The sequence below is a fragment of the Lagopus leucura genome, unplaced genomic scaffold, assembly GCF_019238085.1.
Source record: "Lagopus leucura isolate 7727_CA_CO unplaced genomic scaffold, USGS_WTPT01 Super-Scaffold_100055, whole genome shotgun sequence".
Lineage (NCBI taxonomy): Eukaryota > Metazoa > Chordata > Aves > Galliformes > Phasianidae > Lagopus > Lagopus leucura.
This window is the reverse complement of record NW_024962301.1, coordinates 1546701-1567393: the sequence shown is the minus strand read 5'-3', so window position 1 is coordinate 1567393 and position 20693 is coordinate 1546701. Positions and strand designations below refer to the sequence as shown.

Sequence of the window (20693 nt, the reverse complement as noted above, 5' to 3'; positions counted from 1 at the left end):
GTAGCAGCAGAACACACAGCTCCCCATTCACTGCAGTGCTCACACACGGCTTCTACACCATCCTCCCTGACGTTCCCCAGGCACAGGACCTCAGCCACACAAGAAAGGCACTGCAGGTGGGGATGCAAAGAGCAGAGCCACGACTTTGCTCAGGCCACGTGGTGACTGAGTGGTGCCAAGCAGTGGCACACCAGAAGGTTTCACTCCATCACAATGACTCTACCCCCCCTTACCCACCTGCTCTCCCTTCCGTTTCAATGACCTGCAGGCACACATCCCCATAACAAAGGTGTGTTTAGGCAGTGCCCTCCTTGCCCAGAAGCACCAGTGGAAACACAACCCCCACATCCCTAGAATTATGTGCCAATTGTGCCTAAATGTTATGCTGGAGGAAAAGAAGATGGAGTTTTCCTGCAGACAAACTCACCGTCCAGCCTCAAGTCCACCAAGTGCTGCTTGACTGCACAGAAGCAAGGGTGAGCTGAACCTTTAAGCAAATTTACAGTTGGCCCTGACAGTCCTGAACAGAAGAAGGCCTGCCCACACCAATGCATCTCACCTTCTTTCTCTCTGTAACCAATTTATTGGGGTGCTCAGGTGTCAGAAATTGGTTTATAATCTGTTGCCAGAGCTCAGCACAGCCACGTCTCAGAGCACTGCAGGGAGCAGCAACAGGCTGCCTCACGCTGCTCAGTGTGAACATCAGGTTGAGACTTGCTGCTGAAAAACTCAGAATTCTGAACTATTTGGTGACATTGTATTTTAAGTACTTCTCATAGCTCCTCTGTAATGGTTTCATATAAAATTCTTTCACTGAGAGGAAGCAACTGACACACTGCATTAACAGAAGCAAAGGAAAAGCAATCTGAATGCCACGGCATTTACAGCAGGTGCCAGCCGGCTCCACGCAAAGGAAAATGGATTGCTGTTGAAATGAACTGCCTTCAGAGGCAGAACTATTGATAAAAATTTAGTTGAGCAAAAAATATACGCCGCTCACTGAGAGGCTGCCTCGCTCCTGGTACGCTGGCACAAATAGCAAAGGAAAATAAAACATCATTATACATGCAATAATTCTATTCTGAACACCTAGATAAGCTCATTTACTCTCCCATATGTTCCCTGGGATTTCATTACCACCTACCTGCAGGATCATTTTCACAGAATCATAAACAGTTATATTTTCATCTCCAGGCTCTCACCTCCCATTTGTACCCTGAGTGACAGAACCACCAGGACTGGAGCTGAGCTCGCTGATGGCTGTGAAGCCCTGATACTCCTAAGCAGAAATCAGCAAGCAATTCTATTTACAGTAATGCTGCAGGAAAACAAACAAACAAAAAATAGCAAATAGCTTAAGTGTGATTCTGAGGTCCCTTGGGATGGACCTGAGGATAAGACGGTACCATTCACACTGCAGTAGCAAAACAAAAAGGGAATTAAAAATATTCAACCAAACCTTCCACCCAGACCTTCTAACCTCCTGGAGACACAGTAACATGTAGCCTCTAGTCAGGAAAACAGAAGGTCCACGGTTTATTACTCACTCAGTAACTATAAAAACCATTATAAAGCACCATATAACTGTGTGATGTACAGCCCACCTCTGCATAAGCTTAATCTTTCTGTTCAAGCAACCTTTTGAGTACAACAATAAATCCACCAAGTCCTTGCAACCACAAGGAGCAGCAGTAAAGGCCTGCACAGCTCCCTGCACAGCACTACTTAACTACCAGTGCTCGCAACCAAAGAAATCTTTACGGCAATTCACCACAGTAATTCAGCAGGCGTGGTACACGCAGAGCTCTGGTTACCTCTGCTTCCTGTGCTGGCAGAAGCACTGCCTGCATGGGCAACGGCCTTTAGCAGTGGGACAGAGCCAAAGGCACCTCCAACACTGCTCATCTCTCAGCAGGTTCTCAGGAGTTGTTTGTGCAGTGCAGATGAAGTCCCCTGCATTGCCTCATTCACTGAATCTCCCAAAGGCTTCTTCCTAACACCGATTTTCTGGGACCAAAGACAGGTCAGCTACAGAACCTGTTCCAGCCCAGATTTATCTGCCTCAAGACGTGCCCGGATTTTCAAACAGGCAAACACTGAGGGAAACTGCAGAAGCTGGGTGTCACATTTTCCTGGAGATACGATCATCGAATAGAAGCAGTGCTCCCAGGAGCACAGGGAAATGCAATCCAGGAGTACTCTTTGAAGTTTGCCTCTGAACTCAGCCTGTTCAACTTCCCAGACCTGGATACTGCCACAGCTCTTGAAAGCTTTACGAGAGCAAAGAGGTTTTTGTAGCCAAGTGTCTGCCTTGCTGCTGCCTCGTCCCAGCACTCAGGAAATATCTGAGCCTTGTTATTGGCTATATTTAAAACATTATTACTTTCTTCCCTGAAGTAAAGCAATAAGAGCAGAGTTATTAAATGTGATCAATAAATAATGAAATCAATAGTCCCCAAATCATTCAACAGATAATAATGCTGAATGAGCTTTTGCCCATTACTCCCTCAAAAGTAAGGAAAAAAAGCTGCTTTTATGTCACATATATAAAGAGAGAACTATATATGGATTTCCAATCACACGGATCATCAAGCAGCAGCTGATTTGGCTCCTACTGGAGTGCAGAACAATGAAGTGAATGTCTCGAAAATCTATTACTGAGTGTCAAGATAAAGGAAAAAGAAACCAAAAAAGGGGAACTTTTCTCTCACTGGAACAGATACAAATGAAATACTGTGTCGTAATTCAACATATGTAGACTCATCTGAGCAGTCGAATATTAATGCCAGCAATTGAACAGTTTCAGTCCGTGAGGTCTTTCAACCACTTCAATCACCATCCCATAAACCTCCAGAATGCAGCTGCACCCAAGAATGCTCAGAAATTCATTACTTCTCCTGCGCAGTGAGAATGGAGGCAACACTTCCCCATCTGAAGTGTGCCCAATTATGTGACAACTGCACCAAGGGCACAAAGCTCTGCAGTAAGGCGTTGGAAGCTGGATACAAAGCTGTACATAAATTGCACGGCTCTCTTTTACACACACAAACACTTTTGCACCATAACAACCAACCACCTATGTCTAAAAAACATCAGCATATACTGGAAAACATTTTCCCATCACAGAGTGAACAGAAGATGGGGGCAATTCCTGAATGTTTGCAGAGCATGCTGCCACTGCATTCTGGAGGGGAAAAAGGAGGAAAGACAGGAGGATTCAAAACCATCCGTGTGCTGCCACAGAGCGATTTGTTCTCCATTCACAGAGCAGGAATTCTCATCCTTTGTAAATGGTGCTTCATAGCCTACCCTTAACTCTTGTGTGCCTGCTCCTCTGACCAAGGTCATACGATTCTGTCTTTACTGACCTCTAAATTTCACTTGCAGCTCAGAAAAAAGCTCTTTTCTCTCTGTTTCCAAGAAAAGAGACCGGGCAGATTTAATGGAACTCTCAGTATTCGCTGTGTTTTTAAAAAAAATCAGATGACAAAGGAATTGAAGAGATTTTAAACATTTATGGGAGGAAACGAGTACAAAGGTCCCAGAATACTTGGGAAAAAAAATCTGAAATATATTTCTTACTAAATAAGCTGCCAACAAATGTCTCAGAAGAGCAGTTATCCTATGAACGACTGCTGGACTTACTTTAAGGAAAAAGATGCCTGCTTAAACTATATAAAACACGTAGATGGAGCTAACAAATGCATTATTTTGTAAATGAGTTTTAAATAATTCTAGGATTTGTTCTTGTTTATAGTGCATGGTTTGACTATCTGTTTTCTCCTTGTGTTTCTTTTCTGCATGACTCTTCTTCCAAAAGGCCAAGTGAGAACCGAAGAAAGATGGCGAGAGTACCTGGCTAGAGATGCTACTCACCATGTCTGCAGTTGCATCAATTTCTCCACCTTACACTTTTTCATACTTTCAAAATACATAACTACCTGAACTGAGATGCTGCCCTATGAATGCCTTGCAGGACACACAATGCTGAGTGCTACCACAACACATCTGGAATTAAAAGATACAAACCATTATTCACACTCAGACTGAACATATCTGTCTTACTCTATAAATGGCTTGACAAGGGCCAATATGTGCTGCTGTGCACACATTCTTGGAGGTTTAAATAGGTATAAAGTGATGTGAATGTGCAAGTAGCAAACAGAGAGACAAAAACCCCAAACCATCAAGGTGGGCGCATCACACTTGGCTGTCATTTAATCACAGGTCTGAACTTCTTTCCTTGTACAAGAGCACCCTGGCATCCTTGTCTGAACTGTTCGGATGACTTGCTTCCCAGCTCCTATTCTGCTCATCCACAAGACTGCCTCTGGGATCCCTCTGGAGCGGAGCAGCAGAAGCCCAGAGTGGGTAACTGAGCAGATCAGCTCAGTGTGGTGTGTGCTATGGCTCCCACAGGCAGCGCAGAGGAGACTGTGCCAGGTTTTGTTGCCTCTTTCCAGCCTAGTTCCCCAGTTCTACCTTGGCAGGTCCTGGGCCTGTGTGAATCATCCCCCCACATCATGTTACACACACAAGAACAAGGCAAGACGTGAGGTAAGCCTCTAATTACTTTGAATATATGAGAAAACTATTAATTTAAAAGATCTTTAACACTTCCATTAAAGACTGCCCAGTGGACATCTGGGGCCCACAGAGCCTGAACGCCAAGACTCCTGGTTCCAAGTTATTTCACTTTTGTTTGCTAGAACATCTCAGTTGTTGTCAGGTGAAAGCTGCTCCAGTGCCTACCTGTACACAACAGCAGGGATGCGCTTCCAAGACCGAAAGCTTGCCACACTCTCCAGCTCTTTATCCGTGATCCAGGCAGGAACTATAATCTCCTGGGGGTAGCTGCCACAGAGCCTGAGAGAAAAGCAGCACAGAGGGTTGGATGTAAGAAGCACAGAGCAATTGCACACCACCTACACAGCATGAACCAAAGAACACGATAAGCGACCTGATACCTGATCAGTCCAGCAGTTTTGTTAGACCCTGTTTCAATGTGCATTAAGCAGCTTCTCCCCAGCATATTAAAAAATTACTGTGAACAGCAAGGTGCAGTTCAGGATTAGAAGATTTCTGTTTGTGTATGCTGATGATTTGAGACTCCATCAGCTGAAATAAACTGGGCACACAAAAAACCTCTACATTCTCTCCAAGCTAAAGAATTAACCACTTAGGCACTGGGTCACAAAGCACAGAAGAACCCACACACCTACCATCCAAGTTCTAATTCTAACAGAACCGAATTCTGACATAATAAAATGCTGCCCATTTTGGATGTTCTTTCGTAGAACCACAGAATGGCTGGGTTGCAAAGGAGCACAATGCTCATCAGTTCCAACCCCTGCTGTGTGCAGGTCACCAACCAGCAGCCCAGGCTGCCCAGAGCCACATCCAGCCTGGCCCTGAATGCCTGCAGGGATGGGGCATCCACAGCCTCCTTGGGCAGCCTGTGCCAGTGCCTCACCACCCTCTGGGGGAAAAACTTCCTCCTCCTTTCTACCTAAAAAGGTCTTCTAGCAAAACATAAGTAGAAGAAATGGGAAACAAGAACAATTAGCAATTAACTAAGCAATAAGCAATTAACAATTAGTGTTGCTTTGTTCTAACTACATTATGGTTCTGGGTAGTCTACCACAATAATTTTATAACTCATTTTAAAATATATACAATAGTAGGAGAATATCCTTAAAAAAAAAAATCAAGTTCAATACCTGAGTTTTACTGAAAATGGAATACACACTCCTACAATGAAGTTACATGAAGGAACTTAAAAAGAGACACGTGCACTGAGCAAGGACAGGTTTGAGGGCACTTTATTCCGAAAAATGTATCAATTGTGCTGAAAAAAAACCCAATCCTATCTCAAGTGCTGGCCACAAGAATGAAGCATTTGTATTATTCTGCTTCCTCATGGCACTGAAGTTCTCTTTTTCCTCAGCAGTCTTTAGTTTTTTACTAGGCTAGACTTTTAGACACAAATACTGCTCATGCAGTAACAGCAGCTTCCAACTGCAAGTCATTATCCTCCACAGACAAGGCAATGAAACACGTGCCATCACAAGTGTTACTGCTGGCTTTGCACTGATCTGGATGGGGCTGCAGCAGTACACTGCCACTGACCATACACAGACAAACTCCTTTCTCTGACCCAGCAGACAGAAGAAGGGACATTTATTTATCCTACTCTCAGAAAAAGATTTTTTTCCACTTATTTCGGGGTCTGTAGGTTTGACTCATCCAAACTGTATTCCTTCCCACAAAGCTCTGTCATAAGTTAGAGAATAAGGTATGTCAAAAAACTTTCTGTAAGTTCAGCACAGCTCCACTCTCCGCTGACTTCTTAAGGCTTCCCCTTCGTGCACTAGAAAGCTTATTCTCTAAGGAGATCTCCAGCAAGCACATCAAAATCAGGTATTTCTAAGCCTGCAAAATTTTAACAGTTAACAAAGCATTACATACCACTTTAAAAGCACATTTATGCTATAAAACAGCAAAAAAAAAAAAATCATAGTTGCAATTGTCCCTTATTAGGAACTGCAGAACTTGGAAAAAGTTCAGTAACTTGCTATAAAAAAGTGGCGTTTTGAGATGCTGTCTGGCTGCAGATCAGCAGCCCACATAACTTACTTGTACTTCTCATTGATGTTGGAAATTCTCCAGGCATTGTTCATATCAAAACCCATCCTCTCCACTTCATTTTTAAACCTTGAAGTTACATGTTCTCCTGGGCATTGAAAGCAGAGAGAGAAAACAAAGGTGAAATAACAAGATTCCTACCTTCCAAAACAGAGAAAGACACCATGCTCATTAAACACTAAACAGAGGAAAGAACATTTCAGAAATATTGTCCACCTTCCATAGCCCTGTTTGAAAACCTGTATCAAGCACAAGTAACTCAGCCTGTATTGCTGGCTCCCCCTGATCAGCTCTCTGGAAATGCCCAAATCCATAAACAGTGTTTTTCTCTAAAACAACCTGCCTCTGCAGGCTCGTGTAAGAAAAACAGCTGAGCTCTGTATGTTAATGTGCATCTCAGGCTTCCATCTCTAAACTGCCTAAATCAGAGAGGTGATGAGAATTCAATGTGTGACTGTTAGACACTAATATCAGCCATGAAGTTTAATATATTAAAGGAATGAGCTCCATTTTTTCCTGGACATAATTTTAAAATTTTTAAAATGCAGCTGAAAAACATACAGAAAGGAAAAAGTATTTTGATAGATCTGGAGAATTAATGGTCCTTAAGAGTGCAGAAGCAGATAACTTGTATGAAATGTCTACGTTACAACAGATGCAAATGTCTGAGCACCAGTAGAAGAAAAGGATTCTGCAAGTCTTTCTATTGCTTGCCTCTTTAAACGACTACCACAAAATCCTGAGGCAGCAAGTGAGAGAAAAAAGTACTGAAAATTACTGCTTCAAGTATTACATCTTTCTTTTACATGTTTCACAAAACCTTCAATGTCTTTAAACACATGAGATACACATGCAGACACACGTGTCCCTGGGGATGGAGAGGTCCATAGCTGAAGCATTTTTGAGATATTACCAAGCAATTAGAGATAAATACAGAGAAATAGGTAAAGAATGAAGATAATGGCCCAACCACAAGACTTAATTAACCATGAAAGAAAAGCTACAGTGTCACTCTACTGTCACTGTGTCACTACTGTACTGTGTCACTACAGCTCAGTTCATGTGCTGAAGATGGCACTGCAATTCCAGGTGTGCTTTACCACATGCAGGCTATTTGGTAAGCCTACTGAGATTGCTTTTCTCACGCTGTTTGAAAGCTGAAACGGCAGAATGGCACAGTGTGCAAGCAGAGAACAGCCCTTCAAGGCTCACTGGAAAGACCAGGGACCTGACTGCCATCATCACTGTCTCACTTTCCATCATGTCACTGGTAAAATAATTTCCAAAAAGAAGGAAATTATTCTGCCTCCCAGGCTGCGAATCTTCAGCACGGTCAATCTCAGTAATGGGGAGGCACTGCATTCTGCTTTACTTTCCTGCTGTCAGATCGATTGCAGTGGAGCTTGCCAACATTTTCCCACTTCTCACACGAACTCTTATTGCCTGCATGAGCTTGAATTTATTATCTGCTAGCCACCTAGAATAGATCATCCTGAAATGTCCTCTCTGTGAGGACAGGCCTCTGACCCTTTCTCAAGTGCAGAAATGAAACTGGAACAATACATTCTGGCCAGTCCACCACTTCTGTCCTGCTCTTCCTTATCACTGCCTTTTATTTCTGTCACTAAATGTTCTATTGGAAGAGCAGCGTGCCCTTGATGCACTGAGGATGGGCTTCACTATCAGCTGCTGTGAGGAATGGCCACTAAAACTCAGGGCACATGCTGAATTAATAGTCTGGGTAGCAAATGAGCATACTGGAGTATCTCCAACCATCAGTGCCACATACTGCTGATGTGTTTCAGAGAAACAGATGAAAATGAAATATGTTTGATTTCTCCCTCTGGTTCATAGCTGCTCTGTGCATCAAGAAATCAGATTCTTCTCTCCAGGAAATGAAATCACAGCCCTACCATTGTCTGCCCCTCCTGAAACGGGGACATTTTGAGAGGCCTTCTGAGCCAAGATGCACAATCTAACTTCCTAAGCACAGCCCACCAACTCCAGATTGAAGAGAAAGCAAGCTACAGACACCATGGATGTGTGCTTTACAACTATAAACGTTGATCACATGAGCCACAGCTCAAGCTCCCATTACATACACAGACAGTGCTCTAGAATGTGTTTTTCCCCAGAACTTGATACTTCGATGAACTCTGAAGCAACTCAGTATTTTTATCCATCTCTATCAAATACTGGGCTGCTTTGATGTAAATAAACAAATGAAAATCCAATGACTTGGACTCGTTTTTTAACTATATTCCCATTGGCTTACTTTAACTATAGTTTAATTCTTTATAGGAGAAAAACATCTACCATCAGAAATAAGCAAGCTACAGAGGAGAACAAGTTACTACTTAGCAATTTCATAGATACAGCTCTAAGACAAAAAATGTTTATCACAAAGTGAATGCTGCTCTGCACAACCCACTGTTGGGTTGAAGCCTGTCTGAACAGGATGCAAAGGAGATTTAACAAGCCTACATTTCTACTATCTTCCAGCTAATGAATTTACTTAGGGAAAAGACCTGAATTTTAAAATCTGCTCTGATGATTCTTCTACCTTTTTCAACAATCGCTAAGGAAGCTCAGGAAGTGCAGGAGAACCAGAACCAAAGCACACCTCCTCCCACCTGGGTGCCACCTACTGGCTGCTCTTCCTCAGCCATCAAGAAAACTGCAGGCTTTGCTAAGCCTCACACCAGTTCCAGTGATAGGTGTCACACCACTCTACCATTCCCCTCCATTAACAAAGCTCTGATAATTAAGGTGCTTTTCTAAGATGTATGAATGTAGAGGGGCTCAGACTGCAGGGTGCCTGGAACACAGACTTCCTCACATTCAAGCAAATGCTATAACCACCAGGGGAGGAATTTGCAGTTTTTATTTACTTATGGACTTCTCTAACTATCTAGTGCAGGTGGTATTTAACTAAAAATAGGTCACTGCTGCAGCTGTGAAACTCACAGCTCAGATTTCCTTCTTTACCTCCTACTCCACAACATCCATGCTAAAGGTGGCTGTTGCAGGTAATTACTAAAAACATGAGTATAATCAGTACAAAATGTTTTAGAATGAGTTACTGCCATGGTGAACAAAATGTTATCAGTACTACATGTGACTGCCTAAATTAAATCACCACAGGAACTTCCCCACAACACTGAGGTGCAGTTTGCACAGTTTTGCACAGTTTGTTTCTTTTTTTTTTACCCCAAAGTAGCCATGGTAGGAGCTAATCTCTCATTTGTCCAGTCAGAACAAACTTCACATCATGCAGAAGTCCATACATGCAAGACCTTGAAGGCGCTTGCTGCAAGTGAAGATACACTCTGCAGCCACTGAGTTAGTGCAAGAGCTGATGTGAAAGGAGTCCATATAGAACCACAGAATGGCCTGGATTGCAAAGGAGCACAATGCTCATCCAGTTCCAAACCCCTGCTGTGTGCAGGTCACCAACCAGCAGCCCAGGCTGCCCAGAGCCACATCCAGCCTGGCCTTGAATGCCTGCAGGGATGGGGCATCCACAGCCTCCTTGGGCAACCTGTGCCAGTGATAGAACAGAATACATTGGGTATCATTTAAACAGAAAAAAAAAGAATATTGATATTGTTTGTTTTTGTGGGTTTTCTGTTTGCTCGTTGGTTGGTTGGTTTTTTTTGGAGTGTTTTGGATTTCAGCAGAAAGCAGGCAGTCAACAGTCAAACCATCTGTGCTGAACCCCAAAGTGCTTCCTCATACCTGGCCGACACAAATCCCCGTGCTGCTCCTTTTCACTGGCATACACCTCCATACACCAGGCGTGGTAGGCAAATGAGAACAGGTCTTCTATCTTGGAAGGAGGGCGGATGGCATTGTTCAGACGCTTAAGCCAATCTTGACACTGCTCAAAAGTAGAAAACTGACACCTGTCACAGAAAGAAGCATTTATCTGTTAATTCTCAGTAACAGATGCCAGATTATAACATCTGACAGGCTATGAAAACATCCATGAAAGCAAAAAAATGAGAGCAAACACCTTACAGGTGATTTAGTTCTGCTTCTTTATATTCTAACAGACAGTAAAAACGAAACCTTTGGATATTCCTACAGAAATACATTCTTGTGGATTCAAGTTGAACTCTAAACATGAAAGCAATATTCTGTGACTGGGAATAAGCCAACGGTACACCTTACTCATCACGAATGAGGAATGCATTTATGCAGACACCTCGTTTAAAATGGTGGACAGCACCACTGAGTTCAGATGCAGCCTTCCTACAAAAGCAGAATGGTTTGGCATCTTGCTCTGATGGACACTAAGCACACAACTACTGCATTCATTATAATGTAGTATGTTCCTGCAAGCAAGAATGCATTTTTCATCAGACACAGAAGCAAAATCCATCTGAACAATATACTTAACAATGTACTACTTATCAGTGGGGACAACCTCCAGTATTTGAGATCTCACATTATTTCCCTGACCACGTATGCTAAGATTCTCGTTGCTGGCCTTAATAACGTTGCTGAATCTGAGCTTTGCCAAACCTGGCACACTAACATCAACAGCCAGCAGGAACATCCCCTGCACAGGAGAAACTACACCTCAAAGCAGCATATTAAAATGGCATTGGCTTATTTCAATGAGGATTTCTGGCCTCTTCAGAATAACGGGGTGGAAATAAGAGCAGTGATACAAAATATTCACCAAACATTTGCATGCAGCTCAGCCTGTGTTCAGCCACGTTCATCACTAATGACAGCATCTGCATTCTCTAAGGGCAGGATTATCATCCCCACCTGTACATAGCTCACAGTCACACAGTGGAAGGAAGAAGATGTCCAATTTGTGCTGCTTTACAAACATACCTGGGATAGCTGTGAGGAAGTACAGCCTGGCTGCATTCATTCCTCATCACTGACCATAGAGTGAGCCCAGAATATTAGCTTAGGCTGGTTAATTATCTATTAAACGTCTCTAGTCAGACAAGACACATCTCACCTGAATATCCCACTTTTCAAATTCTTTTCAAGTCATTATGTGTCATTTCCAAAACTATCTTCATTTGAGCCCTAATGTTCAAAACACCAACAGCCTTGTTGATGAAAACATGACACAAGTTCTAAGTTTGCCTTCTCAACCCCACATCTCAGGGTTTTCCAACAGTTAGTGCCACCAAGTACTGGTTGTAGGAGCTGCAATTTTGAATGAAAATTCATCATGGAGGTCATAAATACAAATAATTTGTATTCACTGTACAATTGAAGAGAACTAAATTAATGTAGAGAGGAGAGTGTTTTTTTTTTAAATGTCAAGAGCTACGAGTTAAGAGGAAGTTAAATATTTAATTCAAATTAAACTAAATATTACTTCTGAAGTAAAATCAGACCTCACCAAAATACAGCATTTTGAGAAGCAGCTGGCCTGTTAAACATTCTGAGTGCTCAGATGTGACTGGGGCTCGTTTCATTATAGGAAAGGTACTGCCAGCAAACATTTAATCAGAAAAAACGTTCCTTTCTTGTTAATTAAAGTTTATAGATCAAAATTAATTTCTCCAGCACAAAATAGGGAACAGTGAAGCTCAGAGACTCCAGGGGCAGATGCTGAAGACCTGCTGAAGGACAGAAGCAAATTACCACTCCCTCCCACAGGATGCTGTTTAACCTGCTGTGAGCCAAGGTGGGCTGCAGGCCTGGCTGTACCTTAATTCCAGGCCTTCTTTCCCAACTTTCTTCTTAAGGATACCTCCTGCACTCTGACAGCTGTCAAAACACAGGGTGGCTGGTGCTATCCAGCCTGAAGGTTTCAGGTAGAGCTGCACAAACCTGTATCTTAAGCCCCTACTCTTCGGTCCCAAATGTTGATTAATACATTTTTCCTAAGAAGCGTGTGTTTCAGTGCTTTCATCTAGTTTCATGTGCAGCAGTGCGTGCTAAGGCAGAGAAAAAGCTGTGTAACTAAAATCCAAATACAGTAAGATAGCTTCTTAGGGTCTGCTACAATGCAGACATCTCAATCCCATCCCATCGTACACAAAAGCAGACAGAAGAAAAACTTTCAGGGGAAAGCAAGTGCACAAATGAATTAAGAAATACTTCCTTAAACCATCACAGCTGTTCACGTTACACAGAAGGTACACTGACCACCATTCAACATCTGTCCTAGTCATACCTTATAACCTTGCAGTCTTTGCAAGTCAAATGAAGTTGAAATATATCACGACACTCAACGCTTTCTATAAGCTGCAACGGAACCTGCAATTAAAAAGATAATATGATTTAATTTCAAGTGGCATTAACATTGCAATTTCTTGGTATATTTCACAAGGATTTATAATGGGACTGCGTGGAGACAGAAAAGAAAGAGAGAAAAGCAAAGGAAACTAGGTACAGCTACTTCAACTGCTCTGAAGTACTGTAGATCAGTGATGTTTCTAGCTCCATTGCTGCATAGCCAAAAAACCTTAAGGGATACCAGGAAAATAGCTGAAATTATCAGGGACAGGACTGCAGCACTGGTAACGTATGTGAAGGCAGAAAAAGCAGCAGAAACCCACAAACTCCTCCCTCATGGAAGCTTCTCTCCTGTAGGTCCAAATTTAGAGATTTATGAAATGTAATTTTAGCTACTGGTGTTGGAAACAAAATGCTGAGCAAGAGGCCTCTCAGCACGCCGCTGCAGTCTACATGCTTCTTATAGGGATGTATTCTATGTGTCTTATTTAGGGAAAACCTTCGGCACTTGTAAATCAACACCCGCGATCAAAGCTGCTGTACTGAGAGTAATAAAGCTGAATCGTTCATTTTTAAAGGTGCACTTATATGAACTTGTGATGTTTTAGGGCACATGTACCTTGCAGAAGCACGTGCAAATACCTTTAAAGATGAGAAGAAACCACACAATGAAAATATTAGTTTTCATTAATAGCCTTGGACTTTTATCCGAGACAGGCAAACCTACGCTGCGGTCTTAAGTGACAGAAGTTAGAACTCAAGTATCTCATACGTAATTGTCTAAATTCCAAACGCAGTTACAGGATTTAAGACCAAGTGTAAAATTGTCTGAAACACTTATTAGAGATGATATTGAACATTATACAAGGCAGCAAAACCTCTGCCCCTGAGATTCTTGAATACAAATGCTATCAGAGAAGCATTCAAATGCTCTTCTCTTCTTTGTCACCAGCCAGGTATGATCCAGCAGTTTAAGCTCTGCCCTGCAGATTACACGTTGGCTTTAAACCCTGCTCTGACAGTGCCTGTGTGACTCTGGGCAGACATCCTCGAAGGTCACTCCCAACCAAGGATCCGAGGTGTGGAGCCAAGGCTGCTTCTATTCAGCCATCACAAAGCTTAAGTATTCCCTGATTTGAATGGAAGGAGAAAAGGAATCAAAAATAGGAGGCAGAAGAAACACGTCTAAGAAACGTGAGCCATAAGAAACCTTCTGAGCACAGAGATGCCTACACAGGGTGAAGTCTGACTGGACAGCCCAGTAGTCAGGGTATTCAAAGCTGGAAGTTGAATTTTAGTCCATGCATTCAGTCTTATTACTGTTTTGGCAATAGTCTAAAGTAAATTACATGACAGTCTAGAGTAAATTACATCAACGGGCGTCCAAACATGCACCCCTCAGCCAAGCCTCCTTTTTATTTGCTGTCATTAAGATAAAATTGTCTGCAGAACCACCCAGCTCTGGTGGAACAAGTGAGCAGTTAGAACTGGTACACTGAAGATGGTGATGATACCTACATAAAGAACTACTCAAATGCACTGCAGACAAGCTTATCAGATGTCCTTTTGTTACTACAGTCAGTGCTCTTATTTTTATCAGCAATTTCTCCAACTTTAGTCTAGTTTGCAAGGTAGATAAAACTGTGATAATTTGTCTAATGAGGGACTGGACCAGAACCCTTCCAGTCTTCCTTCCTGACCAGACAGTCTCACATATATCAATAAATGATTTAAAACTACCTCAGCTTACATGGCACCAACACAGAAAGATACCCTCCTCCTACTACCTGATTCGAGACCTAGAAAGCATGCTTTATAGGTCAGTTGTTCCTTTACCTGCTATTCTTCTTTTTCAAGCTCTCTTCTATTGCACTCCTTCCAGCACCCATCTTGCTCCCTCTTCCCACCAGCCTTGTTCTAGCTCCTCTTCCTCCCACCTGCACTCTAATGACATACCAACTATTCTTCCATTCTGCATTATTTCTGATTTCCTCTTACAAAGCAGTCTTTGTTCTACTCCTTTTCAATCCTCCCTCTGCTCAACAGCCATTCTTTATTCTCTTGACAGTCTACACATGGCTCCCCATCTACTTCTTTCTTACTTTAGGACTACCTTCATACCAGTCTTTCAAATTTTCTTTTCCAGTCATGAAGATCTATACTCTGATCCTCTTCAAACTCCCTCCTGTCACATATCTCAATGCCCAGTAAAAAACTCTAACACTATCCACCTTCACCCTCCCCTCCCTTCCCATGGATACTCTTCCATTTCCACTGTTAACACACTTCAGGCTGAAGCACGCAGCAAGGCAGACACGTGCAGTTAGTTTGCTCTTGATAGAGCCCTCGATTTTATATGCAAGCACTTCACCATATACTAACATCCATCTAAAGAAAGCAGTGAAGCAGTAATTTTCACCTTTATACAAAGAAACATGCACTGTTATCAAAGGCCAGCCACATCACATGATAGACAGCACTACAGCCCTGTGCTCCTCTTCTTGAAAATCAATCTCTTTTTAAACAGAAACATCTTACAACTCAACCATTTTCTTCTGGAAGTCATCTCTCCTTTAATTTTTATTTACTGGAGCCGTCACCTCACCACAGTACAAAATATATTTAGAGAAATATACCTCCAGACCCAGAAAAAGGAAAGTGATGTTTACACTGCTGAAACAACCCATCTCCTGGCTCAGGCTGTGAGCACGCTGCCGAGCAGTACTGGAGTGTGTCCAGGCTGTTTTAGGACAGATCCCTAGACTGACGATGCTGTTCTGTACCCTGCACACCACTTGGCCTCAGACTCTCCTGGATGCCATGTGTAACTCAGAGGCCCTGAGCTGTAATTAGTACTTTCTTGTTTTCCTGCTCCTGAGCCTGAAGTAATGTTAGGGTTACGTTACATGTTGGTTACTTTACATAGTATGAGGTCAAAGCTGTGTGCTGTACGTCCTGAAACACAGAATACAGCACATGGAGGTACAGACACTGCAAGATCAGCTCAGAAGGCCTTAGAGGACTCTCACAGGTGGAGGAGTTCAAATCCTTCCAGCCCTAATATTGCTCACAGACCTTGCAAGGAGTACCCACATCAAATTTTGCTTTTAATTACACTTACATTACAGCTTAGACTCGTCTTACAGGTAATCATTTAGCCCCCTTTTTTGCTTTCAGGACCAACACACAATTGGAGGACCTGGGATCGACATGAGGACTAAGCAGAGATGCAGCACAGCTATAATACTCACGTAAGTCTGGAAAGAAACCAAACAAATCATTTTTCCACTAAAGAGCAAAGGGAAGCTCACACAAAAACTCATGTGATCCCAAGACTGAAAGCCTCCATCTTGCTAGTATGATTTTTTTCTTCTTCTGCGTCCAAAATCCGCTATTTGAAAGAGGCTGCATTCAAACCCATGGTTTCATAAACTATTCTAATATTTTAATTCTCCCATAAATGCAATGAGCTTACATCGAGAGAAATGATCAGACAAATTCCAGCTGCAAAGTTTGAAATTTTCTTAAGGAAAGCCAATCAATAGAGATCAGCCTGGGAACCAAACCTCTCATGTGCACTGAGATATCACTGTTGTGTCTGCATTTTCATCCTGTGGATAAATGCAAGTCAATGCTTTTTAATGCCATAATCCCTCCAATTTATGCATGGTCTAAGGGATCTTTTGTTTTTGCATTTAAAACACCACATTCCTGTTACTGCTCAGCTCTAGGAAATTATCCATGGAAAGGACTCAGGCATACAATTCTTTTCTGCAGTGTTGCAGTGTGAGCATTATCAACATTTAATTGTATTTACTTTCAAGCACAGGTGCAGCAAGTGATCTAGCAACATTGTGCTACTTACTGAGGTTTCACAAGCATCGTTTGGACAGCCAGTCTATTGAATTGTAAACAAAAAGAGAACAGTGAGGGACAAAAACAAAGACTGGGAACCCGTTTTTAACTGGATTCCATTTCCTCCAGGCAGTTTTGCATTCCCTGGAGGATCATTTCTAGAGCTAGCACACAGGAACACTCCATCTACTTCGAGAGGAGATGCCTGTATGGAACAGCTGCAAAGGCGTTCATTTTAACAGCACCATAATCCAGACACTAAGAATCCTCATTCATACACACAAATGCTTCTCTCTGCTGAGGTGGGAAGGCTGACAGTAAGCCTGATCTTAGGATATTGATTCTTATGAAAATCACTGAAAGATAAAACAATCCCAACCTAAGGAAACTTCCCTTTTTCTTCTTGTAGTTTTCTGAAGAGCCCGTGATACAAAACCACTACAGAAATCAAGATGAACACAATCAGAGATTACTCAGTGAAGAATCCCTTTAGAAAATCACCATTCCATCAACAGTAACAAAAGTGCTTATTATTCCAAACTTCAGCAATTTAAGTGTGGTTCCTAATTACTGCTAACACCCTTCATCCTTACAGGCATTCCAAACCCTATCTGCCTTTGGTCCCATACTACAGAATCCACAATAAGTCATTAGTGACGGCCATAGAGAATTAGCAAATAACCGTATTCTACTCTTCCACCTAAAGTATCTAATTGACTCTTTCTGGTTAATGATGACATCCAAAGAAAGACTAACAAACCTTGGAGACATCAAATGGACCAAGAGGGCATAAAAGTCAGTGAAGCAAAATTAGCATGGTAATATTTATACCATTTTATGTACTTCTTCCTAACTTCAAATAATACTTTATTTAAGAAAACATCAATTTTTGTTACTGCTCATAAATATTCAATTGGTTACTCTTCAAAATTATTTTCCAGTTATCCTAAGGACTGATACATCAGTGCATGATTAGTGCCTTCTCTAATAACGTAACTCAGCCATTTCCTGGCATTCCTAAGCACAAACTCCCAATTGCAAGAGCTACTCTTGTTTCTCAGCTCTCAGCTACCTCCTGTTACACATTCAGTCCTTTCCTCTGCCACAACATTCAGACTCCAAATCAAATAAAAACAAACAAATCTAGCACTAAATACCGCAGTAATAGAGAAAATTCAGCCTTCAAAATCATGTTTCTACCACAAAGAAGAGGACTCCTACAACACACGTTCCTCCTGACACATCCTCCTGCTGTTGCCAACAGCTCAGTGGGAAGCAGTGGCCGGAGTGCAGTTGAGCCACGAGCACCTGGCTGAACCTTGGCTGCCATTCCCATGCACAGACTGAGTCCCACATTATATTCCTGGACCACACAATAAGAAATGGAAAGCAAAGTTATTCTGTCTTCATGCACACACAAACTATCTTCCTTGTTCAGGCAGCAACAAAAGACAAGAGCCCTTAGATTTCCAGTTTAATTTTTGCCTTCAGAAATGTTCTGCCAGCATTTTGAATAACTGCCATGTTGAGAAATTATACCTTGATTTGTTGGAATAAAGCACACACCAAGAACTGTAGCACTTGGTGCTGTATGCAGACCTTTGCTAGCCCAGCAGATATGCCTTGCATCCTATATTGAGAGCTCATGAACTCAAAGGGCATTTAATGTGATTAAGAACTATGAGGGGCACATATAAGCCTAAAGAACAGAGCCATAGGATTAGAGACAATGCAAAACAGTGAAGATTTAAATAATTAGTAAACATTTTTTTTTTTTTACAGAATTAAACATTTGGCTCTGGAAACAATAAAAGAACAAGCTAAAGTTAAGATTGATACAACATCAAAAGTTCTACCAGTTACGTGCACAGGAGACCTCAGCGATGTTGCACACCACTAGGATGCACATCTCAGTGCAGCACATGACAGGCACCTGCCTTCTTTCCTGCTGCCCTTGCTTTGGTCAGCTTTAGAACAACATCCAGCAGTTCTGGTGCTCCACACTTAACTCGGTAATTCAATACTGACACCTGGCAACTATTCACCACTACCAGAGGCAGGAATGGTCTTGAACTAAAGAACTGGTGAAAAGCCCATCCTGATAGGAGGGGGAAAATATGTCCAGGTTGTTTGAACCTATCTTGCTGGTTTCATCAAATGTTTGCAAAAACACTTCTGTGCCATGTATAATGTCCCAGCGAATTCTACATAGTTTACAAGTTGTATTATAACCTGTAAGACAGGAACATGTCAGCATCATACTAAGGGATTATACAATGCTCACTGAATTCATTTTCACATAAAATCTATTTCTATGATCCTCAGGAGCTCTATGATCCTTCAGAGGGCCACGAAGATGGTGAAGGGCCTGGAGCATCTCTGCTATGAAGAAAGGCTGAGTGAACTGGGTCTGTTCAGCCTTGAGAAAAGAAGACTGAGAGGGGACCTGATCCAGGTCTATAAATATCTAAGGTGTGGGGGGCAGAATGGCGAGGCCGGACTCTTTTCAGTGGTCAGTGGAGACAGGACAAGGGGAAACGGCCAGAAACTGCAGCATAGGAAGTTCTGCACCAATGTGCGAAGGAACTTCTGTACAGTGAGGTGACGGAGCACTGGAACAGGCTGCACAGGGAGGTGGTGGAGTCTCCTTCTCTGGAGATGTTCAAGACCTGCCTGGATGCCGACCTGTGTGACCTGCTGTAGGGAACCTGCTTTGGCAGGGGGTTGGACTCGATCTCTGGAGGTCCCTTCCAACCCCTACAATTCTGTGATGCTGTGATATGTAACAGTTCTTAAGAGTGGACGTACAGTTCTATTAAGAAATGCACAGGAATCTGAAAATAAGGTAAAATTCACAAGTCTCTCATATCTGTGACACTATTGACACTATTCAACTTCAGGCATCAAATTTTAGAAGCTACTCCAAGCAAGCCATGAACTTGGCTTAGATTCTGCAAACAGCCCTCTGGAGGACCCTGTTTGTTTGTCCACCAAGTGCATGCAGAGCTTAGGCAGCAGGTATGGCTGACAGCCACCCGTACAGGGAAGAGAAAGCAGATGTGAATTACAAAGCCGTGCTTTCAGAGGTGCTGAGTAATCTTCTGAATTCCAAGTACACCTTTCTACTGTGTTAAAAACATGATTTGAACACAATAAGGAGATTATTCATTACCTCAAACGAGAAAAGGGAAGATCACTGTATTTTCATCTAATTCTCTTCTTTGGATTGAGTTCAAAATACCTGCATTGCTGTAGCAGCACAATAACACTTACGTTCACAACAGACTCCTTGAATTTGATGTGAAGTCTGTAATTAGAAAGTGCAATGATGGCATCCTCTGCTCGTCCTACATACTCTGTGCTCTCACCATGGAGTTCAATGAACGGGACCTTCAGAACAGCAGGAGAAGTCTTTTAGAAAGCATTTATCAAAACACAGCCCTCCTGTGAGCATCCACTCAAACACACAATAACAACAATGCAAAATGAAACACCTCTGAGAACCCAGTCTAGCTATTATTAAAATAAAGAGCTGCAGCCTTTTTTTAAACAATGCCCCAATTTCTCACAGCTTGCCCGAGTTGTATGCGCTCAGTCAGTAAAAAGACTGCATTTTTATGAAAAAATTGGCAAGCAGTCCAACACTGTGATTTATGCTCTTGCTCCTTACTTAATAGAAAGTGACATTTCCATCTCGTTATTAAATCCATCCTAAATTAGGCAAAGCATAAATCATGCATAACCTTCTACACTGCAGCCACCCCAGCACCCACTAAGCATTTCAGACTGGAAACTTGACTGCTACACAGTGCAAGGCAATCAATCAAATCATAATTTTGACTCTCATTTTCCACTGCTAATATGAAAATGCTTGACATGCTGCTGCTTTATAAGTTGGAAAGAAACTATACCTGCAACTTTGTTGCACATAAAAATCACAGTTGTTTAAGTAAAAATAAGATTTAAGCACAGTTCAG

At 42.2% G+C, this 20693-nt stretch overlaps 1 protein-coding gene across 8 annotated transcripts in view; it reads right to left on the bottom strand.

The window, feature by feature from the left end:
* Positions 1 to 20693, bottom strand: part of MTMR3 (myotubularin related protein 3) — a 74272-nt gene that overhangs the window by 20143 nt on the left and 33436 nt on the right. For all 8 annotated transcript variants that reach the window (XM_042886183.1, XM_042886181.1, XM_042886179.1 and 5 more), the window contains 5 exons: positions 19990 to 20106; positions 12800 to 12882; positions 10384 to 10550; positions 6637 to 6733; positions 4753 to 4866 (listed from right to left, as the gene is read on the bottom strand). In XM_042886183.1, the coding sequence (XP_042742117.1) occupies positions 4753 to 4866; positions 6637 to 6733; positions 10384 to 10550; positions 12800 to 12882; positions 19990 to 20106 (578 nt within the window). The remainder of the gene's footprint in view (positions 1 to 4752; positions 4867 to 6636; positions 6734 to 10383; positions 10551 to 12799; positions 12883 to 19989; positions 20107 to 20693) is intronic.